At 46.3% G+C, this 27,931-nt stretch overlaps 1 protein-coding gene across 2 annotated transcripts in view; it reads right to left on the bottom strand.

Annotated features, from left to right (window-relative positions):
• esyt2a (extended synaptotagmin-like protein 2a) overlaps positions 1-27,672 on the bottom strand; it is a 36,609-nt gene extending 8,937 nt beyond the window's left edge. For both annotated transcript variants that reach the window (XM_083693907.1, XM_083693908.1), the window contains exons 1-14: positions 27,512-27,672; positions 26,763-27,177; positions 17,835-17,876; positions 16,171-16,305; positions 15,987-16,063; positions 15,779-15,851; positions 14,234-14,323; positions 7,620-7,675; positions 2,803-2,923; positions 2,459-2,635; positions 1,729-1,811; positions 1,507-1,555; positions 1,078-1,167; positions 119-214 (exon numbers count right to left, since the gene is read on the bottom strand). In XM_083693907.1, the coding sequence (XP_083550033.1) occupies positions 119-214; positions 1,078-1,167; positions 1,507-1,555; positions 1,729-1,811; positions 2,459-2,635; positions 2,803-2,923; positions 7,620-7,675; positions 14,234-14,323; positions 15,779-15,851; positions 15,987-16,063; positions 16,171-16,305; positions 17,835-17,876; positions 26,763-27,170 (1,497 nt within the window). In that variant the 5' untranslated portion in view covers positions 27,171-27,177; positions 27,512-27,672. The remainder of the gene's footprint in view (positions 1-118; positions 215-1,077; positions 1,168-1,506; positions 1,556-1,728; positions 1,812-2,458; positions 2,636-2,802; positions 2,924-7,619; positions 7,676-14,233; positions 14,324-15,778; positions 15,852-15,986; positions 16,064-16,170; positions 16,306-17,834; positions 17,877-26,762; positions 27,178-27,511) is intronic.
• Between the last annotated feature and the right edge of the window lie 259 nt (positions 27,673-27,931).

The raw sequence follows: 27,931 nt of genomic DNA, 5'->3' as shown, positions 1-27,931 counted from the left end.
ATATATATTTTTTTTATCACTGACATCCAAAAGGAAGCTCCTTCAACCCACGGAGGAGAACTATTTCCGAGAAGTGACTTTCTCTGTCGGAGGCGAGTTGACCCCCAGGTGAACTTACAGGGAGGTTCCTGGCTGAGTCCAGGTAGACCACCAGCAGAGCAGAGGAGAGGCCGTCGTTGGCCTGGCCTTTATCAGCCTTGATAGTGGTCAACACCTGGAGGAGAGAGAGGGGGGGGGGACATGGTTAATACAGTTATAGTTGTAATAGTAATATAGTACTAATATAGCAGTAATAGTAGTGTAGTAAGCGGTAGTAATATAATAGTACCACACCAGCGGAGGCTGGTGGACGTAGAAATCGAAGGACGGGCTCATTGTAATGCATGGAAAGAGAGTTAGATACCATTCCTCATTCCTTTCCATGTGTTACAATGAGCCCCGTCCTCCGATTTCTACCTCCACCAGCCTCCCCTGGTGTGGTACTATTATATTACTACCGCTTACTATACTACTATTACTGCTATATTAGTACTATATTACTCATAGCACAGGAATGTTGTCTTACTGTGTACTATTGAACATAGAGAACAAGACCAGTAAAAACAGTCACAGTTGGTGGTGTAGTTGTGTTATTTAGAGAGAGACTGGCTTAGTGCCGAGGGTGAAGAAAGTCGCCCAAATTGTCAACATTGTAGAGTGCCAAGGGTGACTTTATTCACCAAAAATGCATAAATTATGCCGCTTCATTTTGTATTGTTGCTAGGTAAATACCACATAAAAACACTTGGCACTCTAGGTGGTGAGTGTTCCGGAATTCTTTGGCATTTAGTGAGTTAAGACCACATCTAAATTGATTCCACAAGCGTTTAAGAACTAGACTCACGCTGGCTTTTTTTTTTTGTATGTGTTATCTTGTCCTTTTAGCTCTTTCTGACTCTTATTTTATGCTAGTTTTGTTTTCTTTGTTTGTTTTTGTATATTCCTTGTACTGTGTCGTTGGGTGTTCTGAAAGACACTTTCAAATCAAATGTATTATTATTATTAGTATTATGATTATTATTATTAAAGGCTACATACCTGGTCCAGCTTCTCAGGAGTAGGGAGCAGAGAGAGCCACTCCAGTTTGAGATGCAGCTTCCCCGTGGCCACCTCCTCCATCACGAACCACTGCAACGCAACCACAACCCAATGTTTGGAACCATACAGAACCACACATCCAAAGACCGGTGAAGCACTTTAGTGTTTCAAATGACAACGGGACCTCTGGCTTAATTTGCAATCTCGAACGTCGCTGGTTCGAAACCGCCACGGAAGTCGGAATTCACGTCCCTAACCTTAACTACTCAGTTATGAATGCCTAATACTGCCTAACCGCCACGCAAGTCGGGATTTAAAATATCATAAGAATTTGGCGTTCTGCTTTTTGTATGAATTCATACTAATTAAGAGTCAGCTCCTGTTGCAAATGAGAGTGAATAGAGTCATAACAGAGAAACTAAGCCTCACCTCGTCAACTTTCTGTTCCTTCTCCAGCTCAGCCATGTCGATCATCAAACTGCAGAGGAGGGAACGAGAGATGGGTCAGGGGTCAGAGGTCATCCCTCAGGAGGTCATTGGGCAGAAGTATCATTGCTAGGGCAGTACATGGAAGTATTGTGTTTAAGAGAGGGGGTCGGGGGTCAGTGGAGTGTCAGTGGAGTGGAGGTCAGGGGTCAACTGTTTGTTTACCCTCCCAGGAAGTCGTCCTTGTCCGTGTCCTCGTCAAACAGCTCCACCTCCAGGTGCTGCCCTGTGTGTTCGTACACCGTGGCCTGACGGACACACACGGACACACACACACAGACACACACACCATGACAACAGGCCTTATCCTACATGACAGCTGAGTTACGCATTTAGATCTCATGGTCCTCTGTGGCTCTGCACATGGCGCTAACAACGCTTCGGTTGTGGGTTTGATTCCCGCTGGGACCATATATACTGAAATGTATGCACTCACTGCAGTGTAAGTCTCTTTGGATAAAAGCGTCAGGTAAATGGCATATATTAAGTCAGAGTGGTTCTCTGTGTACCTCAGGGTAATCCCCCAAAGAACTCACGAGTGGCGCTGCGTCACGCTGTGAACTTGTCGGCGCCACTATGTAAACATTTAAAGGCAAATTAAACTAGATATTCAGTCATGATAAGAGTCACTCTCTTTGACGGTCAACGACATTGTTGTTCAAAAAAGAAAGCGAAAGCGCGAGGATGTTCCTCTGTGAATTCAGCGTTCTAGCTGGTTTTCTTGCCGCGTTTTGACATGAATAAATGCGTAAGTGACGTTTTGAAAAAAAGAAAGAAAAAAAAAAAAAAACACAATCCAGCGTCACGCTGTTCAAACATCCTGGGGAGAACCCTGAATCAGTACTCTGCCCTCAAGAAGATCCAGACCCAGAAGAGGAGTGGTCCTCCGGCTTACCTCGTAGACCTCGTTCCACTTGGGGTTGACGGTGTCGTGGATGACCTTGGTCTGGAACAGCTGGTTGCCTATCCGGATGACGCCGTAGGGGTCCGACTTGCCCTTGATGAGCCCCCCCAAGAACTTGTCTTTCCCCAGGAGGTCCTGGGCCTCCAGAAAGTGGATCCTCAGGATGCCCTGCAGGAGGGGGGTCACATCCTGCTGTAAATTCTGTACAAACGTCTATGGGAGACACATCGGTGTGTATGTGTGTCTTGTTCAATGGGGAAGCGTAGCTGTGTGTGTTTGTCTTGTTCATGGGGAAGCGTAGCTGTGTGTGTGTGTGTGTGTGTGTGTGTGTGTACCTTGGGCATGGGGAAGCGTAGCTGTGCCAGCTGGGACTCCCCCACCAAAGGGATGTTGATGCGGTTGGGCAGGACCAGGTAGCTGTAGATGATGTCCTGGATCAGGTTATCACACAGACCACTGGGGGGGTGGGGGGTGGGGGGTGGGGGGGAGGGGGACAAAGAGAGAGAGAGGGAGAGAGAGGGAGGGAGAAACATTAATCTTCCACTGCCACCGTCCTACCTTAATTGGGCAGTAAGTAACTGACAAAAGAGGGTGGTACATTTCTGTCCCATTCCATAGCTAAGTCAGTGGTGAAGGCAGTCTCAATGTCTCACATGTCACAGTCTAAACTCTAGATGAGTGTGTGTGTGTGTGAGTGTATGTGTGTGTGTGTGTGAGAATGTACAGCACACAAGCATATGTCACAGTGATCTCTAGGGTGTGTGTGTGTGTGTGTGTACAGCACAGCAGCACATGTCACAGTGATCTCTAGGGTGTGTGTATATGTGTGTGTGTGTGTGTGTGTGTGTGTGTGTGTGTACAGCACAGCAGCACATGTCACAGTGATCTCTAGAGAGTGTGTGTGAGTGTGTGTGTGTGTGTGTGTGTGTGTGTTTGTGTGTGTGTGTGTGTGTGTAGCACATGTCACAGTGTGATCTCTAGAGACCCAGGCCTCAGCTGTGAGCCATGCTGTGTTACCCGTGGTAACTTAGACAGCTGGCACTGTCTGTCTGCCAAGGCACATGTGTATACTCACACATTCATGAATATAGACACGCACACACGCATACACACACACACACACACACACACACACACACACACACACACACACACACACACACACACACACACACACACACACACACACACACACCCAGACACACCCACACATACTCTCTCCCTCCCTCTCCTCCATTTCCATATAGTCTATTTACGAACCACATGCGTTATCCTGCATCTTAAACCCAAGGTCTACAGCTCCATGACTAATCCTTACAGGAAAGGGATATGTGTATATCAATTCATACATAAGCCCTGTGTGTGTGTGTGTGTGTGTGTGTGTGTGGGTCATCCCAAGGGTCCCATTTAGCATCTACCAATCAAACTCCAGTTAATGTTCAGTGTATTTAATGTGTTTTATCTAATGTCCACTAGAGGGCAGCAGAGCACCACACTGAGACCTCCCCTCCCCTAGTGGGTGTGTGTTTCTGTGTCAATCCCTCAGAGTTGTTTTTAATGGTGCCAAACCTCCCCCATCCAATCCTCTGAAACCCACTGAGGTTAACACACACACTATCCACACACACACTATCCACACACACACACACAAAAATACAAACCCACAAGAAGACACACACACAAAGACACACACACAAGAAGCCACACACGCACATACACTAGCCACACACACAAAGAAAGACACACAACCACACAGACACTAGCCACACACACAGGAAGACAGATACACACACACACCACATTCTCTCCCATCATGTCTATAAAAGGAGGTTGTTACTGGTGCTGCTGGGAGGAGAGAAGAGAAGAGAAGAGAAGAGAAGAGAAGAGAAGAGAAGAGAAGAGAAGAGAAGAGAAGAGTGAATCCCAGACATGTGGAGAGGAGAGGCCATTTCTGGGGGAGATGCTGTATAACTGCAGTTGGAACTTGTTCATTTCTGCTCCACTAAACTATGTACTGTAGGCCTAAATTACAATGGCGGTGCAACGGCAGTTAGTGGTAAGGGTGCATTTACTTGGGGTGACTTTCATTCTCAGTCATGGTGTGTTTGTGTGTGTGTGTGTGTGTGTGTGTGTGTAAGATGGGCTACAAGCTTCAGTGTGTAAGGAGGAGGGGCAGCTAACCGTCCACAACTTGGGCTACATTCCTGGAGGAAAATCAAGTGAATCCAGACCATGACAGGTTTCTACTGTTTGGGTGTGAAATGGAAATCACACCAGAGGAAAATATGAACCACACACACACACACACACACACACACACACACCACTGCTCACTACACAGAGCAGGGTGGGGTGGGGTGAGGGCAGGTTTCAGGTTGGCACACACACACACACACACACACACACACACACACACACACAAAAACAACGGGTGTGTTTCTTGCAAACCTGTAAAACAAGGAAAGTGACATTTCACTGCTGTGAACACAGACAAACGTCCAGGATGCAGACGTTGCTCAGTAAACATCACAACAGACACCTGTTCAGCCCAGGCACCAGAACAACAAGCAAATATCGCACCATATATTAGGTCTTATAATCTGATTCACTGTCATATCGCCATATATTAAGGTCACTTGTTTGTTGTGTCACAGTGCCATACTGAGGCCACTTTTGCATTCATACAAAACCGTATGCAAAAGGGTGAAACACAAACACAAACATCGGACTGCATCATTTAAGGTCTGATTTTAGCCAGTCATGAAACATATTGTGAGATAAAACTATATTGGAATGGGCCCAACATTCACCACAGCATCTTAGAACAGATCCCATCCAGTCAACACACCTGTAGAGGATGGGGTAACCTCAGCGTGCGTGTGTGTGTGTGTGTGTGTGTGTGTGTGTGCGCGTGCACCAGCATGTTTTTGTGTGTGTGTGTGTGTGTGTGTGTGTGTGTGTGTGTGTATCCCACCTCGTCACATGTCACCACGTTAGTATATAATCATATTCTATAAATACCACACACTTACAGAAACACTCTGGTGTTATAATCCCTGGTCTAATCTGAGCATTAATGTGCAGTAATACCCAGCAGAAGCGCTCCGGGGGGGATTCCATGGGCTTAGCTCAGTATAATACATGTTCAGGGGGGTTTAGGGGTTAGGGGGGTTAGGGTTAGACTACTATTTATAGCGTAGGTCAGGGTGCTATGGAAACATGGAGGAATTACTACTACCATACAACACACTACACACCGTACTACACTCTACACACGGCACACTGCAATACACACTACACACCATACACACACACTATACTACACACCACACACTTTACTACACTTACTACCTACTGCTGCTAAAATAATTGTGTATAGTTTTATTTGACTGTATTACTGTTATTCACTGTCATTACTTTGAGTGCTTATATTTATGTTTTCTTTTTCTACTTATTATACTGTATTGTGTTGTTGATTGATGTTGTGGAGCTGCTCTGCCTCAAGCATTTTGTTCCGTTACACGCTACAGTCCTTTGTGGCTGGTTGGTCACTTCCCTTTAAAACATCTGTGGTAACCGTAGTAGCACCAGGGTTAAAATACCCCCCCTGACAAAAGGAACCTTTGTTTGTCATAACATCGGTTGCTTTGGTTTGAACAAAAATGCTGTCATCTTGGTTTCTATTAGTTTTGAATTTGGTTCTACTTTTGGAGAAAGCATGCTAGCAACCACAGAGACGTTTGACTGGGAAATGAAACTCAAATGAGAAGACCCAAGTGTGTTGAGTTTGAATGCTGCTCTGCTACAATACTGTGTGTGTGTGTGTGTGCTAAAGTACAGTATGTGTCCTCAAGTAGCGTGGACGCACACACACATTCACACAGGCCTCAGAGCTCTTAATGCATGACCGCATGGTTCTGTGATCTCATGGTGGTGAGGGGGAGGTGAAGGGGGAGGCCGGGGTCGGGAAGCCATTTATAGTTCCCATGGCGTCATGACCCACACATAGCTTGGAGCCATTAACACACACACACACACACACACACACACAAGCACGTGCGCGAACACAGAGACGCGGATACAAATACACACACACACACACACACACACACACACTTGCAGTGTTGACCCCCCTCACCTCCCCCAGGCTGTCACCTGGTTCTCCAAGGCCTTCATCACCACCACCATCATCATCATCATCATCATCACCATACTCCCTCATGTTAGCGTAAGGTTGTCATGGCTAGGGGCCACAGCGCTGTCGTCAACACAGGCAGGCCGGCAGGCATAGCAACCGTCCACCATCGCTGAGTCAACAACCCCCTCCACCTCATCAGCCATTCACTGACACAACAGGCACTCTCGCCTGAAGTGTTCAAATCCCGGAAATCTGACGCCAAGCCCCTCTACTGCGGTACGGAAGTGGAGTTTCCACGGAAGTGGAGTTTCGACGTTCACCGTTGTTATTTTTATGTTTCGATACACTCTTTTCATGAGTGTCGGGGGTGTCATTATCAAAATAGTTAGCAGACATGACCGCCAATCACCTGCATCACAGTTAAAAGACGATTGGAAAACCCATGGGAAAACACACTTCCGTTCCCCAGTAGAGAGCTGTGAAATGTCACGTCGCGATTATCCATGAAACCCAACTGGCTTTTCTAAGGCGTTTACGGCTAACAGTGATATTTCCAAAACACTGTTTTATTTCTTCTTATGACCGTGTTTTGAGTGACAACTAGGATAGGCCTTGAGTACATACATCATGTATATGCCCATTAAATGTAACCTCTAAATAGACCAATGGAAATGCTAATACCCTCACCACACCTATTGAGTGGGCATGGCCAATCCCTGCTTCCCACACCACAACCCTCTGAGTCATAGTTGGCAGTTGAGAGGGAGGGGCGTGGCAGGTGTGACATCACTCAGAGCCCATGTGATCTCGACACGAGCAGGCGAGGTCGACGGCGTTGTGGTGTTGTCAAAATGGAGGCTGGTGGAGGTCGAAATCGGAGGACGGGCCTCATTGTAATGCACGCTGTGTGTGTGATACCCTCCCTCATTCCGTTTCGTGCGTTACAATCAGCCCCGTCCTCCGATTTCTACCTCCACCGGCCTCCCCCTGGCGGTGCACTGTGGGGTCACTTACTTCAAACCTGGGATGTCCAGCATGTTGGTGAGGCCCGTCCAGTTTATGTCCAGCAACTGGAAACAAAAGAACACAAATTTAGACAAATTAAACACAGACGGATTTGAAACACCTATGACAAGACAGCACATCATGAGTCATTTCATTGAGGAAGCCCCAACCCCAAAACCCAGCTCCTCTTCGTAGCTTAGTCTAGCGTTAGCATCGACCTGCAGGCATTTACCAAGTCGTCTCAGATGAAACACACACCTCCGGAGGACGTAGGATTGTATAGAAACCCATAACTAGAAGGCATGAAAGTAGTTTCGTTTCTTTGGTGAATCCCAAAACTGCTCCTCTGATTTCATTTCTCAAGTCAGTTCATCTAGAAGGCGAACTCTCCTCTCCTCTCCTCTCCTCTCCTCTCCTCTCCTCTCCTCTCCTCTCCTCATGATCGACCTGCATCAATGCACTGGTAATCAACAAGACTAGCTCATTCAGGAAAGACAGGGAATGCATTTAGTCTGCTACTGTAGCTGTGTCTCCTAGTCTCCTAGATGTGTCTCCTAGTCTCCTAGCCGTGTCTCCTCCCCTGCCCTGCTTCCTTGTCCTCGAAGCACTGAATGGTTTGACTGCTGAGGTGAATCAAAACAGCTTTACAATTATAATTAATCTAATTATTCTCACAGCATGAGATGATCATTCTAATGCAATGAGATTATCAGTACTAATGAAGACCGAAAACATTTCATATAAATATATAATATCAATTGTTGTTGTTGTTGTTGTTATTGTTAGTCAGGCTATGACCTTTGAAAAGCTCAAGCCTTCCCAGAAATCTGACTGAGAAAAATGAACCAATCGATATTGATGACGTTCGGTGTCATTAAGGACATCAATATTCAGTACAGTCTGAAAGACTCTCCTCCTGGGAGAGAGAGAGAGAGAGAGAGAGAGAGAGAGAGAGAGGGAAAGAGAAACACACGCTCGCACACACGCGCACACACCCACACACACCCACACACAGAGATAGAGAGATATTACTTCTGATTTCATTTTTTAACTTAACTGACATTTACTAAGCGAGACGAGAATTCAGAATAGCTGAACGTTATCCAATTTAATAACGTTATCTTCAAAGACTGCCGGAAAAAAAATCACTACGACGTCGACACAAATGATGTGACATTTACTTTAATAGACTGTCTAGATGTACAACAGAAAAGCAATTAGAGAACACTGTCAAAAAGACAGATACATTATACAGATATACAGTACATGGATTTTCCTTTATTCACACAGACACACGCCCACACGCACACACACACAAGCAGTGACACCCGCGGACAGGAGCACGCACACACGCACACACACACACACACACACACACGTTGACAAGGTTTCACAGTACAAGCGGCCAAACTCCACACACAGCATCAGCGATGCTATCTATTCGTTCCGTAAAGTGTTTAGAAAATGTCGGACGACAGTCCCGCCTGTCCCCTCTGCTGCAACAAGCGTGGTATCAGAGTATCAGACAACAAACTAACAACGCCACCGCACCCAGTCCTTCCTGGGTGCGGTGCCCTGCATCGCCACAATACCGCACGGCCCACAGAGGCTAACGTAGCGTAGCGTAGCATAGGAGAGGCTGAGGAATGAGGGAGGCTAGCCTCCTATAGCCACAAGCCCTGCTATCATACATTAGGGAATCAAACTCGCCCGGGAATGCGGTGTAGTGACGGTTTCTATGGGAACGCAGACTCGTGGCCGGGTGAGCTTTGCCACCGGTTTAGTCAGGCTGGGGGGGAGGGGGTATGTGCGACCTGGCGAGCTATGTCACTGGGTTAAGTAGGCTGGTGTGTGTGTGTGTGTGTGTGTGTATATATGTGTGTGTGTGTGTATATATGTGTGTGTGTGTGTGTGTGTGTGTGGCCTGGCAAGCTATGCCACTGGGTCAGGCTGGTGTGTGTGTGTGTTTGTGTGTGTGTATATGTGTGTGTGTATGTGTGTGTGTGTGTGTGTGGCTTGGCGAGCTATGCCACTGGGTCAGGCTGGTGTATGTGTGTGTGTGTGTGTCTGTGTGTGTGTGTGTGTACGCGTGGGGCCTGGTGAGCTATGTCACTGGGTTAGTCAGGCCGGTGTGACGAGGGGTGAAACACTGACACAACCATGTCTGTACAAGTAGCCGTGCCAAGTCAAGAGTCCTACCCACTGAGTCACACACACACACTTCACTGCTGCTCCCTAACATGGAGTGTGTAGGTTGGAGTATGTGGAATATTTGGGTGCTCCCTGTGAATACACTGTTATAACACAATACCTTAATTACCCACTTGACAACGCATGGCACTCCCGAACATTCTAATGATGTGGTTTATGCAACCAAATTGGTTGCCCATGAACTGTGAAAACGGCAAGGCTATGAGGAAGTTTATAATTATAGTTTATAATTATGTGAGAAGCACAATGGCCAACTTCAATGCTATTGAATGATTTAGTTAGTCAAAAATAAATCCTAAATGTACTACTGTAACAATGTACTAATGACTAAACTATCACTTCACTCTTCACTGTAAACCCACAGTCGGTTGGCGTTTGTTTGTGGGATCGACAAGGCATCTGGATAAACTCTCTCAACTATCAATCAGGCATCACAATGAGTTTGTCCTTCGGGTTCTTCCTCCAGCAGCCTCTCGTGATAAGAATACATAGTCCACCCTCTCTGCTACAATCTTGGCCTCACAGTCTTCCTCCAATAGCTCCTAACTCAACTGGTCGGCCATCTTTGACAAAAACAATGACGGTCCACTTATTGTTGGTTCATTGCTTTAGTATGACCCATCACATGGTAACCTATTGTACATGACCACAATGCTCACTGGGATATCACCAGACTGTTTTTTAAGAAATCCAAATTGCAGAAACACTTTTCTTTTGACCATAGAAGGAGTGTTATTATCTTGCCAGTTGTCATGGTTACAAAATAAGTGAAGCAAACATGAGGAGATAATGATGTCATCATCATCACCATCACCATGTGCCCGAGGTCAGAGATCAAACAGTGAGAGCGAGGTTGTGGTGGTGGTGCAGTGTGTGTGTGTGTGTGTGTGTGTGTGTGTGTGTGTGTGTGTGTGTGTGTGTGTGGGCGACCTGTTTGTGTGTGCGACCTGTTTGTGTGTGTGTGTGCTTACGTGTGTGTGTGCTTACGTGTGTGTGTGTGTGTGTGTGTGTATGAATGTGGATTATGTTTCTGATTTTGCTCTCATGTAAGCTGTCAGGCATAAGAATGCTTCGAAGGTTATTAAGCAGCTCAGAGGGTCAAGGTGTGCTGGCTAGAGCTGTGTGTGTGTGTGTGTGTGTGTGTGTGTGTGTGTGTGTGTGTGTATACAGTACAAGACTAAATGCTACACACACACTTTCCTGAGTGAAGAGGATATTTACTGGTATGAAGGCGTATGTGGTATGTGTCTGCTGCCACACAGAGCCAGTCTCTACCACCGTAAACAACTCTAATGACTGCTCCCAAGTAAACAGGACGCACGCACGCGCGTGCTCACACACACACACACACAGATACACACAGACACACACACAGACAGAGACACACACACAGATTCACACAGATACACACACACACAGATTCACACAGACACACACACACACAGATACAGAGATTCACACAATACACACAGAGAGACACACACACACACACACACAGAGACACAGATACAGGCACATACAGAGAGACACACACACACACACACACACACACACACACACACACACACACACACACACACACACACACACACACACACACACACACACACACACACACACACACACACACACACACACACACACACACACACACACACACAGAGAGACACACAACCAATTTTCATTTCTATTTTCATCATCTCTTCAGCATAACACATTCCTGTCCAGAACGCTGGTGTTCTGACTGGTGGCAGCTCAACTCCCACTGGTTCATCCCATCCTATTCCCAAGTCAATCAGGCCTGACATGTCGTCAACCAGTGGCATGCTGGAATGATCGGAACGCAACCAGAGAGGGAGAGGACAGAGAGCCATTCACACGTCACGCCTGATGTGATGCCTAACACAATATGCATGATATGCAGAGAGAGAGAGAGAGAGAGAGAGAGAGAGAGAGTGTGTGTGTGTGTGTGTGTGTGTGTGTGTGTGTGTGTGTGTGTGTTTCTTCCCTGGTAATGATCAGCTGATGCTCCCAGTGTTTATCTGGGCGTTGGTGAGTTTCCCGTCTTTAGACACAGTATTGATGTGGTTGTGTGTGTGTGTGTGTGTGTGTGTGTGTGTGCTTGCGCCTGTGTGTGTGTGTGTGTGTGTGTGTGTGTGTGCCTGTGTGTGTGTGTGCATAACTGGCAGAGACTGGCACGCACGCTGCAACCGCATTACAAGAAATGCCAACCTCCCTATCCTCCCATCCACCACCCCCCCCCACCCACGCCCTCACCCACCCGCCTGCCTGCCACTGGTTTTTATCTGGCAAGGCAGTGCCGCTCGGTGTGGGCGTGGACTTCCTCTAAACCACTTAGTGCTCAGAACAGAACAGGCCACATCACCAGCCTCCTCTAAAGCCAGCCTCTACAGACACACACACACTCTGTGGAAACACCACATTCAGAGACTAGAGCACCGTTCCTACAATCCTGCTGTACCGTACTATAACCAAGAGAGGCTAGTAGAGGTAGAAATCGGAGGACGGGCTCATTGTAATGCATGGAACGGAATGAGAAATGGTGTCAAACAATGAGCCCGTCCTCCGATTTCGACCTCCACCAGCCTCCCCTGACTATAACATACCTCCTGTTTCCGGTTTCCTGACAGGAAGTGAAGAGAGGCCTGAGGGAGACAACGTGCTGGGCTAGCAAACAAGATCACCACGAGGAGTTTTATTATTATTAATTATTATAATCTAGCCTATAAATCCTGTTATAAAGGAAACTCAAGACACTTGGCAGGAAGTCCTGAGAGCTGGGAAGAGTAGCCTTTTGCACGTGCCAACACACAGGGGTTTTAACCAACTGAAGTTACTGTGGTAGACGCACACATTTACATTTTTACATTTATGGCATTTAGCAGACGCCTTTATCCAAAGCGACTTACAACAAATACATTTGACTAAGTAAGTGAATCATCTATCCATCAGTCATCATAAGAAAAATGTATTTATGCTAGGACCAGGGAGGCGCACGCACACACGCACACACACACACACACACACACACACACACACACACACACCTAAGCTTGCTGCACTGCACAGGAGCATAGCCCTTGTAACATGGATGACAGACTAGTCGTACTTTAACAGCAACTAGTTACCCCTGGCTTTCCAAACACACTCACGACAACAGCCTAGTACCAGTAAATCCAATATCATAATTATCCTGAGTTAAAAACTACAACAACAACAACAACAACAACAACAACATCATAGACTGCTGTGTGGAGATGAAGAGATATCAAGATAGTTATCTTAATGACGGTGGTTCAAACAAATGGCGGCAGCGGTGGTTCACTCAGATGACTGCATGGCCTCTGAAGGCAGCTTCAAAGAGTTGTGTGGTTATGCCTTTTATCCTGACTACACGGCTCTCGAAACACACACAGGCGCGCGCACATACACACACAGACACAGAGATACATGCACGCAGACACACACAGACACACACCTTTTCCTTATGTATGCTATGTGAGTAACCACGACAGGCAGGACTGTGTTTGTAACATGACGGTGACCGTAAACATGACCTAGCTTTACTGCCAGGGATGACTCACCTGCACAGTTGTTTAAAACACCAATACGGAGTGAATCCATTTGACTCGGGCATAAAGCTGTCCAAGACATTTCACTCAGGCATAAAGCTGTCTCAGGGAGAGTACGAGGATGACGCATAGGGAGAGTGTTGTATGAGAGAGTATGGATTGTGTGTCTGGCTGATTGACCTCAGGTCTTTCAGGAGTATTAATACACATGGGGATGGGTGTAGTCTGTCACTGGGGGAAATCAATAGAGAGACAGGGAGGAGGATGAGCAGCATAACAAAACACGCACACACAGGCAGGCACACATGCACGCGCGCACGGACACACACACAGATAATTTGCCATCTCCACCCAGAGACAGAAGAGATAAGAGCACATCTTAGAGGAAAACAGCGAAGCTATTTTAAACCCCTGTCTAAACAACGCCACAAAAGAGGAATCTAGGAGGACTGGCTTGGCTGGGCTGGGAAGAAGGAGATGGAAGCTCACACACACACACCGTCCCTTCACAACTATCCACGGTTCCAATTGCAGTTGGGCTCATAACAAATAAAGATCCACCCATAAGAATTGAAATGTCAAGAATTGAAATGTCCCGCCCCCCCAATGTGATTCCCCCAATCAAAATGATCTATGTTGGGCCCCCCTCAAGAGTATTAGTTGGGGCCCCCCTCCCGAAGAGTGGATGTAGAATTCAAACCTTGTGGATACTATGCGTCACATGGAGCTAGTGTCCAGAGCACACCCTTGAACAGCATCATCACTCGTTCTAGCCTGACAGGAGAAGAGGAATGAAGGAAGGAAGACAGGAGTACTCACAGGCTTCTTCAGGAAGAAGACGGACAGTGCTCCGATCAACGGCATGTCTCCGAGCAAGGGCTCCATGACAACCCTCAGGACTCCATGAAGCTGAAGGAAACACAGACGGCCAATCAGAGACTTCTTCTCGCAAGCAGATCATGACATCATGACAGCAGACATACACAACATAAACACATCCTAGAATATTTCTGTCTGATTGTTTATGAAACAGCGGTATGAGACACTTAGGACTGATTCATTCATCGGCTGAATAGCCCAGAGATGACGTTGTGATCCTCTTCCTGAAACGTTTTATTTTCTTGTCACAGAATTGTCAATAACAACGTACTTCTTCATCGAATTGTCTTTTAATTTTCTATTAGCAAGACAAGTACAGTATTGTGAAATACAAAGTGAAAAGGCTTTGTTCCGGAGGAGACGTTCCAGCGTCCCATTAAGGCCCATTACAGTAGGCTACAGAAGGCTGCAGACTGTTGACAAGTGGAGCATGTAAGACATACACCATTTTCTTTTTTTTAAATCTTGATGTAAATGATGCAAGTAATGATGTGTATATATTTTGTAAACAGGGCACCCTTGAAAAAGAGGGACATCTCTCAAAGGGACATCCCTGAATAAATAAAGGATTAAAAAAAAAAAAAAAAAAGCATGTCTGCCTTATGGTTTATGGAACTGTGGTAACAGGATACTTTTGACGTATCTAATCCTCACATTTATGTAACAGTCTTTCCGGTTTTTTTTGCTTTCAAACATCATCCTCTTATGACAGAAATGTCCATGCACTTCATTGAAATGACTTTTTTTAATTATTTTATTTTTTTTACATATTTTCTCTCAGAGAGACAATTCATTGTAAAATCGAAAGTTAAAAACATTTGAGTTTTCCAGTTCAAGTCCTGGCTTGAGTTATAAATGTCCCAGTGCTCCCATTAGGTCCAGTGTTCCCATCCTCCTACGTGGTTCCTACTAAGTGACTCTAACCACAGATATGCAGACTCTCTGGCTACAGCTCCATATTTGGTCTCAAACTCAAAGTAATTAAACACAGAGATTAATCCAATAAAATGGTGTGTGTGTGTGTGTGTGTGTGTGTGTGTGTGTGCGCGTGCGTCCATTAAAATGACCGCAGTGGAAAGATTGAATAAGTCCTTTATTTACATTCTCACAGTGATTGACGGTTCTAATTTGAGACGACATTTTCAAACTAATGTTGTGTTCTCTCCTCTCTGAAGAGCAAATAAGGCCATGGGCTGCATTGAACCTCAGCCAATCACCTTCCAGCGTTATCTAGCATGTGACAACACACCATGTACACAGTTGCCAGGTGCATATTCCTAGGGAGGAACATACATGTTTGATACCATTCCTTATTCCGTTTCCATGCATTACAATGAGCCGGTCCTCCGATGTCTACCTCCACCAGCCTCCCCTGATGGACAGCCAATGGACCTTTGTTTGTTTTTTTCAGCAGATTAACAATAACTGACATCGGTGTAGCATGCGAGTCCTACTGCATACAATGTGTCAGAAACACAACCATACCTGGATACTTTTAATACCAGCTCTGCAGTAGTATTTCTTGATGTCGACATCGATCTCCGTATTCCCAACAAAACTGAAAAGATACACAAAAACACTGTCATGGCGATATGATCATGTGAAAACCAAAATAAACAAACATTTTCTTCGAACTGTGAGGTAGACGGTAGGACCACATGGCTTATGAACATCTACCACACCATCTACTCACCTGATCTGCAGGTCCATGATTATCTGTCGCTTGTCCACATTCTCAGTGTACACTTTAACCCCATTCACCCTCAGGGGCTGTAGAGGGAGGGAGAGAGAGGGAGAGATCAGTATGACAAACAGTAACACACACACACACACACACACAATGAATGCACAGCTCAATACAGCCCCCCCTGTCCCACCTTGTCCCCCAAGTCGATCTTGGTGAAGCTGAAGGAGCTGAGGTGGGAATTGGCCCCCTTCACGGCCGGCTCGATGGTCTCACGGAACAGCTTGTCAACAAACTGACCGATGTACGGCCACATCTGCTTCACCGTCTACGGGGGAGAGAAGGAGAGGAAGGGGAGGAGAGGAAGAGGAGGAGAGGAAGATACGAGGTTAGACAGGCCAGGATGTAGTTTCGAAGGGATATTGGCAAAAAACAACTTGAGGGTATAACTGTACTGTATAGTACTAAACAGGTCAGGGAGGAATTCTTTCTGGCAACATCTACTGAGTTTGGGCGTGGCCCTTCTCTGATTAATGAACGCCTCATTGTGAGCATGAGAACAATAGAACGGAATGGAATGGAATGACGAATGGTATCAAACACACGTCATTCCATTCCATGCATTACAATGAGCCCTGTCCTCCGATGTCTGCCTCCACCAGCCTCCCTTGCTAGGTAGGCACACAGAGTTCCAGAGCCCAGACTATGAAACTAAGCCTGATCCTGGGTCCCCGGGGAGATGGGAGCTGGAGCCGGAGGCTCCCCTGCTAGCTACATTAGGCACACAGAGTTCCAGAGTCCAGACTATGAAACTAAGCCTGATCCTGGGTCCCCGGGGAGACGGGAGCTGGAGCTGGAGCTGGAGCTGGAGCCGGAGCAGGCTAGCTAGGCAAGGAGCTCCAGATATCAGACTATTTATATCAAGGCCTGCCTCTGCGCTGTTCAGTACTGTATGGAACACTGGCTAATGTAGAACAGAGGCAGGCACAGGGGAAGAGGCAGGTAGCTAGCCACACTAGAGGACAGTGGAGGGTACTGGAACACTAGCTAATGTAGAACAGGGGGAGCGCAGGGGAAGGAGTTGGCGGAGGATACAGGCAGGGGACGATGTAGGACATAGCTAGAGAAGTTGGTAGCTGATGCTATAGTGTAGGACGTAGCTAGAGAAGTTGGTAGCTGATGCTATAGTGTAGGACGTAGCTAGAGAAGTTGGTAGCTGATGCTATAGTGTAGGACATAGCTAGAGAAGTTGGTAGCTGATGCTATAGTGTAGGACGTAGCTAGAGAAGTTGGTAGCTAATGCTATAGTGTAGGACATAGCTAGAGAAGTTGCTGTAGTGTAGGATATAGTTAGTGAAGTTGGAAGCTAATGCTATTGGCTAATATAGCTAGTGAAGTTAGTAGCCAATGTTACAGGTTTGTATTGGATGAAGCTAGTGAAGTTGGTAGCCAATGCTACAGGTTTGTATAGGATGAAGCTAGTGAAGTTGGTAGCCAATGCTACAGTTTGTATTGGATGAAGCTAGTGAAGTTGGTAGCCAATGCTACAGGTTTGTATTGGATGAAGCTAGTGAAGTTGGTAGCCAATGCTACAGGTTTGTATTGGATGAAGCTAGTGAAGTTGGTAGCCAATGCTACAGGTTTGTATTGGATGAAGCTAGTGAAGTTGGTAGCCAATGCTACAGGTTTGTATAGGATGAAGCTAGTGAAGTTGGTAGCCAATGCTACAGGTTTGTATTGGATGAAGCTAGTGAAGTTGGTAGCCAATGCTACAGGTTTGTATTGGATGAAGCTAGTGAAGTTGGTAGCTAAGGCTATAGGCTTGTATAGGATGTAGTAAGGCTTTTTGTTCATTACCTTGTTCAGCCATTCCACTCTCTCCACGTCTGGAAAATGAACCTGGAATGAAGACAAATAAACATGGATCAGTCAATATTAGCACGGGGAGTCTGATGCTGTGTGTGTGTGTGTGTGTGTGTGTGTGGGTGGAGGAGATGCAGCACATCACTTTTGTTATCAAGGGTGTCGTTCTATTGACAGTTCATTGTAGGCTCTCTGCGACAGCTGAAGACAATCAAGACACTGTACTCAAAAGGCCCAAACAATACCACAGCTCCCCGTCCCTGGTAGCCCACACACACACACACACAAAACCAGAATACTAGAGCAGAGCAAAAATTCTGCCTTCTCAGCTCTCTCCCCCTGTCTCTCATTTCTCTTAACAAGAGCCACAACATACAATAGAATTCTTATCATGGTAAGTGTTTGCCTTGGGGAGCGGAGGAGGAGGAGGAGGACAATAATGATGATGATGATGATGAGGGTCTAAAGCTTAGCTAGGAGAATCAACAGTACAGTAAGCTAGGAGGAGAGTGTTTTATTGTGAGCGTTCAGAGATGGGGCTGGTGTCTGAGCCTGACAGGCTGGGAGCAGGGCTGAGATTGCTGTGAGAGTCTGACTGTGACAGATACGCACTTGTCTGTTACATAACCCCCAGACAGGGCTGCTGCAGCAGGCAGGCAGGCTGGCTTACGGCTTACAGCTCACACACACACACACACGCACACCCTCGTGCTCACACACACACACGCACACACAAGCACACGCGTTCTCCCAGTCGCACACTCGTACTCGCACCTACAAACTTGCTCGTATACACAAAGGCTCGTTTACACATATGAGTCGTCCCCCCCCGGCAAATATGGATACCCTGCATAGGGCTCCTATTTCAATATTAGCCACCCCGTTGAGAATGACTTAATATCTACAAGTAACAAAACCACATATTGTAGCTAGGCATGAGTCAGGACATATAGAGGGAGCAGAATGAAGATGACAATCGACATTTCTTGGTGGGTGTGTTATTGGTCTATTTCTATGAGTCAGCATCTAGTCTACATTCAGATGAGCTAGTTTGTTTTCGCTGCAAGGAAGGAAAAAGGAAGCACATTCATGCCACAGGAGTTCCCTTCTCATTGGTTACGCAGCAAGGACACACACACACACAATAATGGCAAGTTAGGACACTGTTCTCTCCTTTTAGGGTCTGTAGAAACACACACACACACACACACACACACACACACACACACACACACACACACACACACACACACACACACACACACACACACACACACACACACACACACACACAAAAGGTTGAGTGTAATTATTGAAGGTCAGGAGGAAAGCCAGACTCTGACTCATTGTCAAGCTATTTCCTGGTCTGAGCACAAAACAGACTTGTGGAAGAGACAGGGTTTCCATCATCAACCAGCTGCAATGGTGTACGTGTGCCTGTGTGTGTGTGTGTGTCTGCCCCTGCCTTTGTGGCTATGAAAAACACAAGTCAACACGGCACAATAGAGAAGCCTGGATCAAATGATTTGGAAATGGTGTGTGTGTGTGTGTGTGTGAGAGCGAGAAAATACAAGTTAAATTGCACAATGGAGAGGCCTAGATCAAATGATTTGAAAATGGTGTGTGTGTGTGTGTGTGTGTGTGTGTCAGTGCAGTAACCAATATGCCTCTCCTCCTTTACTGTACAGTAGTGGTGGGATATGTACAGTAAAAGCACATTCATCTCAGTTAGTATGCATGTAGGTTGGAAGTGTCCTAAAACACTCAGGGCTCATCCTGGTATTACATTATTATTACACGTAAATATAAACCACAGCAGAAGGCCTATACTATGGCTGCAGCAGGAAGGTGGAGACACTGTATAGCTGCAGTGTGTGTGTGTGTGTGTGTGTGTGTGTGTGTGTGTGTGTGTGTGTGTGTGTGTGTGTGTGTGTGTGTGTGTGTGTGTGGAACAGCTGTTGGGAAATCCAGGCTAGGGCAGCTGGGTAGGGGTCACCGCCTCCTTCATCCCTACCCCCCATCTCTCTCTCTCTCTCTCTCACACACACACACACACACACACACGTCCCAATTGACATGTTGACAATACAAGTCATGGATTTAATCTCAATCTCGATCTTCAAGAGCCGACTTTTTGCTGTGTCATTGGTTTAATCCTGTGGCCCAGTGACACGACACAACCTCAGCTGGCACCACCTCACAACCTTATCTTCTCTCTGTTTGCTCGACCGTTGTCTCTCCAAGTCCACATCAGTCAACCAGGTCAGACGGGAGAGTTCCAACTCCAGTCAGATCAGAAGGTGCTTATTCAGCAGTTTACTGCACCGCAGAACCAAGGTAGCAGGTAGGCACACAGACAGACACACAGGTGCACACACAGACACACAGGTGCACACACAGACACACAGGTGCACACACAGACACACAGGTGCACACACAGACACAGTGAATGGAGGAAGACATTTGACCTCTTTTCTGCCCATTCAGCAGTTTCCTCTACTGTGGAAGCTACAGTAGTAGTCGTATATGAATGGTGTAGGAGAAGAAGACACACACTACACCACAAGACAGTTGTTCCTGGTCCACCTATATTTAGGCCTTTAGGGTAGTGTGTGTATGGTTGTGTGTGTGTGTGTGTGTGTGTGTGTGTGTGTGTAGGCAGAGATACATAATCACCATGGGAACGGAGAGTGCACCATTGTGGGGAGGTATCAGGTCACAGGCAGTCCTTCACACAGGCTTTTGTGGTACAGTTACATGTGTATGATCTTCTGCCATGAGGGCACTGTCAGCAGAAACAGACTCTGCAACGGGGGAGGCTGGCGGAGGTAGAAATCGGAGGACGGGCTCATTGTAATGCACGGAACGGAATGAGGAACGGTATCAAACAAGTGTGTGTTTGATACCATTCCTCATTCCGCCCCATGCATGTACAATGAGCCCGGCCTCCGAATTTCTACCTCCACCAGCCTCCCTTGCTCTACATACAGTACTGCTGGACCAGCTGTATCTGGACTACCCAGGGAGAGGTCTTGTTTATAATCGAGGCACGAACTAGACTATTTAGTTTCTCTCACTAAATCACCTCTCAGTAAACAACAACTTCCCATGCTGGAGGCCAAATCGACCTCCACTGTCACACTGTGGTGACCAAAGCAGACGTCAACGTGCGAGTGTGTGTGTGTCTTTACACCCAGTCAGCACTAGTCAGCACTGTGATGACAACCCCTAAACGTCTTTCGTTCCTACTCACTAACAGACTCATCACTAAATCAACAGACTCATGAGACAAGGCTGGCTCTGTGTGTGTGTGTGTGTGTGTGTGTGTGTGTGTCGGAAGTCACAATGTCATGACACATGCATGTCTAACAGGGTCATGTCTGTTAAAGACGTGACCTGGCCCCTGTCCACAAACTATCCCTACACACAACCCCTACTAGGCTCTACACACACACATAGATACACAAAGAGATCTGAATGGATTGGATAGGTATAAGCAAGACGGTGTAAACCCACTGCGCCTCGATGAAGGAAAGGTTGAGCTGCTACAAATCTGGGTAATATTCATCCAAGTCTTTTCAGACCAGGCCCAGGCAGAGCTGAGAGAGCGAGAGAGAGAGAGAAAGTGTGAGAGAGTGAGAGAGAGAGAGAGGGGCAGAGTAGAGAAGCACAAGGCTCTGTTCAGTTTTCAACACACATTGTTTCCATTCTCCACTGGACTGCCTGCCTGCCCCACCCTTTGGCACTTCACAGGAAGAGGCCACACCCCTCCCTACCCTTTGCCACATCACACACACACACAACAGCAGAAGTGGAGTGGGAGAGAGATGTGTGGGGGGAAGAGAGAGAGACAGAGACAGAGACAGAAAGAGGGGGAGGAGAAAGAGAGAGAGAGAGAAAGAGAAAAGCAGGGGTGAGAAAGAGGGTGAGGAGAAGCAGAGAGAGATAGAGGGGGAAGGGAGAGAGAGGGAGGGGTGGCAGAGAGAGGAAGCTATTCACAGTCATCCTTTAGGTATTTCTAAGTGATGCAAACTCTCCAACTCTCCTAGCGTTAGCTGTACACGGTTCTTTTCCAAACACCCTACATACTGTACTGTATGTATCAACTTAATCTCCAAACAAAACCACTCAAGTACACCGAGCTGACAGTGGCCTATATTTCAGAGTGCGGAGTGAACTTTCACAGCTTTTGTTTTCTCCTCTCTTCGACAAGTTTGACCCAGTTCCTCCTCAGTGATGCTGTTCTGTGGTCGCTCAAGCCCAGGACTAAAGCTCCCGGGCCCCGGCAACAGCAGGCTAGCTCTGAACTGGGCCGACCTAGGCTAACCTGGGGTCAGTTTCACGAATGCCTCGTAGCGAAAGTAATACTTTTATCTCTTTGGAAAAATCCAGGCCCACTCCTAGCCTCTCCAAGGACAGCAAAGTTCTTCATTCAACGAATTTCGTTCTTGTACGCAGATTTGCGGCCGGGTTGCCAGGAAAAATTAAGTACTTCTTAAGATACAAAGCTTTCAGGGAAGCAGACCCCTTAACACTGCCCTGCCCATACAACCACACACATCAACAAACACAAAAGCATGGTCCAAATTGCTTTTGGGTGTTATACATCATGATTCTAAAATTGCTGCCTGCCTCACGCAGCTGCTGAAAAGATGACATGATGTGAACTTCATATATACTCTATTACATAATAATATCAGCATAATATTTAATACGATATGTACTGATCATATTTTTGTTTCAAAGCTTCTCCTAATGCTTTCTGTGCCATCTGCTCAGATTACCAGGAATATGTAGGGGTATGAAAACGCATTGAGTGTGTGTGCGTGTGTGTGTGTGTGTGTGTGTGAGCGTGCGTGCGTGTGTGTAACAGCAACAACAGCCCGTTCCATTAGACATTGTTGAGGTTGAGTTAAGGTCCTGACTGCCTATCTCGCCTCATTCCACGCATATTTGCTGAGAGAGCGAGTCTCGGAGAGGCTACGGCTCCTGAACAATCCCTGAATTGCATTTTTTTTTTTTCTTATCGAGAGAAAGAGAGTTCCAATTGTTCCATGGACCACTGTCACCTCACACAGGGAGTGCTTACTACTGTAATCTTGATGTTCGACGTGGATGTTAGTTTTTGACAACAACCAAGTTGCTTGTACAGAGTATCAAGCCCATTGTGCCACAAGGGTTACCTGTAGCGACTTGCCCCGGCTTCGAGTAAAATGTCAACACCTGCCAAATCTAGTGTATAGGTAGCTATTATACGGCCTAAAAATACCCGGACGCAGCGGAGGCAAAGATATAGGCCAAGTTCCCACCGACCTTACTGTATTCCCATCAGAACTCCTAGCATATCAGGTCACGCCGTGTGTTGTCCTCATCTACGATAGGCTAAGCCAGGAGCGTCTTTAAGAGGGTGCGGGAACAAGAAATGAATGCTCAAATAGAACCAGGTGAGGTGGATGGAACAGAGACTGTTCTTGTGTCAGGGATAATAGAGTCAGTTGTGTCAGCTCCTTCCATTCCATTTCTATTGGCTATCTACATGTCTAATCTGCAACACACTCAAAGAGTGTGAACCCCTGTGAACAACACAGCCTCGTGGACAGGGTATGGCCCTATCTATCACTGCTGATGACAGGACATCCTCACAGCACTAATGTGTTGAGCACTACCCTCTCCGATAGAGAGCAGGAAGCTCTATGGTTGGCTGCCAGCCAGGAAGTCTTTAGTCGTATCCTCCTGCAAGCCAGCCAATCGTATCCTCGGGCGTCCTCCTATCTTCTAGCAGCATGATGAGCCGGTCCTCCGATGTCTACCTCTACCAGCCTCCCCTGATGGACAGCCAATGGACCTATCATCATCCTCAGAAAGACCTTCAGAGCCGGCGCGGCTGGTGGAGGTAGAAATCGGAGGATGGACTCATTGTTATGATGGAAGGGAATAAGGAATGGTATCACGTGTGTTTGATACCATTCCTCATTCCATTCATTGCAATGATGCACAGTGGAGATCTAGTGTAATCTCTGTGGGCTGAATAGTTGATGGCTGTTTTTAATCATTTTCTATCAAGATACGATATGCAATTTAAATAAAGGCTTTATGAAAGGAATCCTTTTTTTTTCCCCGCCCTGTGCTCTCTGACTAGACACTACCAAGGTTACCAAGGTAAACAAGGTTAACCCACCTGTTCTGCTAGGTCATTATTTGCATTTGGGTTTACCCACCTATTCAATCTATGGTGTTAAGGGTTTACCCATCTGTTTTTTAACCACTTCATTCCTGCCTACGGCTTAAGTAAATGTAATGGCTCCCAAGAGAGAATGCCAGGTATGCTAACAATCCAGGTAAGCTAGCCAGACATGTCCTTACTCATTGTGAGTGCTGTGACATTTTACACTGTATGCTATTGCCATTATTTTTGCTATTATTATTGTTTCCTCCTTCTGTTATTATTATGATAGTACACAAATTGATATTGATATTGTTTGACTGTTGCGTTGTTGAGGAGTTGCTTACCCTAAAGCATTTCATTACATTGTATCCTGTATACAGTATGCTAGCCAGCCAGGTACAGTATGCCAGGTATGCTAACCAGACATACAATACGCTAGCCAGCCAGGTATGCTAGCCAGCCAGGTATGCTAGCCAGCCAGGTATGCTAGCCAGCCAACTTGTGATATGTAGGCCTAGAGCTGCACTCTCCACTGCTTCAGTCTTCAACTGATTTGCAAACATTAAAGCAAGGACAGATAAGATGCTAATTATTCAAAACGAGGAAGAAAAAAAACTGATTCCTCATGGTGTGCTGACTCTGACTAGAGGCTACCTATTTGTACCAATTCCATCCCACGCATTACAATGACCCCATCCTCCGATTTCTACCTCAACCAGCCTCCCCTGATATAGAGCTGTAGCCTCCACTGCCTCCCTCCTTATCTTGACAGGGGGGGAAGCCTCTGCCTCTGGGCTGGACTACCAGACTGGCCATGTCCAGACCAGGGGACAGAAATAGAATGTGAAAATTGAAAAGAGGGCGACGGGCCGCCATCTAGACACAAAACAACAACCTCGACCCGCATGTCTGAAAGGCCGGGTACAGTATTACGGTAAAGACTGTATTAAGACCCCACACAGATTTATTTGGATGTTTGAATAATCAACAGCCTTCATCCAAAAGGCCACGGACTAAGGCATGTAACTTGTGAAGTCAAGTATTCAAAGACTTTGAAGTCAAGTCATGTGAAGTCAAGTCTTCAAAGACTTTGAAGTCAAGTCGGTGTGAAGTCTTCAAAAGGTATACGGGTGAGTGAGTGACCTTTCTATTTGCTATTTGTACCATTCACATGATCAGTGAATTGTTTTCCATGAAATGTTGCATTGTTCTGTGCTTGGCATCAAAATAAAGGTGTGAGGTGAGTATCGGGTAACACAGGGATATTCACGGCCATCTCAGGTCTTTACCCCAACAATGTCAACAGCTCCAGGCTGAATATAACACCATTGTCCCCAGTGAACAAACATGGACAATAATACGATCACCTACCTACTGACTCTGACTAAAGGTTTTGACCCTGCCACAGAACTCTGATGCACTCTACAGAGCTAGATGCTACAGGATATTTGCCACATATTCATTACATACAATTCTGGCTTAAGTGGTGACTGTATGGTCGATTTCTTTTCGACTAGAGCTGTTTAACTTCTCCTTGAAGTCTTGTCCTGTCAGTCAGTCGCTTGTGACGGCCATGGATGACTTCATTGATCTATAAAGCATGTAGCAGGCTTTTAATGATTCTCTAATGATGTTTATTTGAAATTAGCATCTACAGTAGACACTCATTGAAGTCATTCCATATCTTTAAGCAGTAGCTTCAGTACAGGGGAGGCTGGTGGAGGCAGAAATCGGAGGACGGACTCATTGTAATGAACGGAAAGAGGAATGGTATCAAACATGCATGACAATGAGGCCGTCCTCCAGTTTCGTCCTCCAGTTTCTGTCTCCACCAGCCTCCCCTGGTTCAGTATGGATGAGCAATGTATGACCCTACTGGTGAACACTGACCTGGACCTTGACCAGACAGTGTGATGTCAACAGGGGGAATTTAGAGAAGAGGTGGAAGACTTCAGTGTGTTTCTATTATTTACCTGACTGACCTAAGCAAGCTTGGGAGAGGCTCAGTTAGATTGAAGTAATGTATACACTCACTGAACACTTTATTAGGAACACTATACTAATACTGGGTAGGGCCTCCCTTTGCTCTCAAAACAGCCTCAATTCTTCGTGGCATTGATTCCACAAGATGTTGGAAACATTCCTTTGAGATTCTGCTCCATGATGACATGATTGCATCAGGCAATTCCTGCAGATTTTTCAGGTGCACTTTCAAGCTGTGAATCTCTCCTTCTACCACATCCCAAAGGTGTTCTATTGGATTCAGATCCGGTGACTGGGAAGGCCACTGAAGAACACTGAACTCATTGTCATTTTCATGAAACCAGTTTGAGATAACTTTTGCTTTGTGACATGGTGCATTATCATGCTGGAAGTAGCCATTAGAAGAAGGGTAAATTGTGGCCATGAAGGGATGCACATGGTCAGCAACAATACTCAAATAGGCTGTGGCACTCAAGCAATGATTGATTGGTATTAATGGGCCCAAAGTGTGCCAAGAAAACATTCCCCACACCATTACACCACCTCCACCATGAGATGGTGTACAGGTGTTCCTAATAAAATGTTAGGTGAGTGTATATCTGTCTATGTATATAGATGTACCTTCTGTGTTACGGTTGAAAAATCCTTGTTTACAAACTGACATAACCTTTAACCCTATTCCACCATTGCAACTTTCGTCACTGTTTATCACTGTGACAAAGTAACGAGAAATGAGTTTATTATGTTGCAGGTGAGGGCACAATATAACTTACCCATGGTGGCAACTCAGAAGTCGGCAAACTTTGTCTGACAGTTTTTTCTTCGTGTTCCAGGAAGGCTAGGGCACGGTTGAGTCTCGTGTTTTTACCTCCTTGGTTTTTCCTCCACCAGAAGAATACGGCAAGCCCTATCAGCACCCAACTGAAGCTGAACTCGAAATATCCCAACACATAAATGGGGAAAATAATCATGAACGTCTTGGCAAATTTAATCCACATTTGAGTGGCGTCGGTGACGGCTGATTGTGGCTCTTCCTCCACAAGGGGGGAATAGATCGGGTTCGCCTTGCCGTTCGGGCTGGTCGGACTACCCGGTCCATTTTCCCTGGCTGCGGTTGGTCCCGTTGAACTTGGCTTTCTGGACCCCGGTCCTTGCGCCCCGCTATTGGCCTCTCTACTCATTTCCACTCTGTAAATAAGTTTCAAAATAAACATCAACTGTCACACAGACATAAATCATTTCATATTTGGCAATAAGCCACAATGTAACCCACACGGGTTGGTAAACATGTTACAATGTTTCCTCTATAAACGTCGACACCGGAGAGCGGGTAAGCGCAGGTTCTGATTGATTGAATCATAGTTCAGACTGATAGAACAGCGCTATGGGTGGTCGACCTGACAAACCTTCTCAGTACAGTTGCCATTTAGCTACGAGTTCGTCAACAGTCGCAAATAAACCACTATCAAATCTAACTTTCGCTCGTCCTTCTCCAATGAACAGACACTGCGATATAGCTCACCCGTTTACGTCTGCGACATCCGTAAATCCTTGAACTCAGTGTACCAGTCCCGTACACTGCATGGCGTCCGTCCGTCTTTCGACCAGTTTCCAACGTAGCCCTAATCCGTTTAGCACATCCTGCTTTGGGAGTGCGTTCGGTTCTACCCTACAGGACAACGCACCTAACACACAGCTCCACGGTTCAACCCACCGGTTCAGCCCCCTTCTCAGTTTCCTAGCAGGAAACTGTCATTGCCAGAGAAAGATAGGTCAAACTCTTAAAAAGGCATTTCCAAGCGCCATCTGCTGGTCTTTCAGCTCTTGTCCGTTTAGTCGAAATGTGACGGGGGTCGTTTGCGATCACCCGAGACCCCGGGGTTCAAACCCCCCACCTGTTATAAAAAGGCATACTTGTTGCATAATGGTCCCATATTTGAGA

This window comes from Argentina silus (genome assembly GCF_951799395.1).
Source record: "Argentina silus genome assembly, chromosome: 22".
Taxonomy (NCBI): Eukaryota; Metazoa; Chordata; class Actinopteri; order Argentiniformes; family Argentinidae; genus Argentina; species Argentina silus.
The sequence above is the reverse complement of the archived record's forward strand: the minus strand, read 5'-3'. Positions and strand labels throughout refer to the sequence as shown.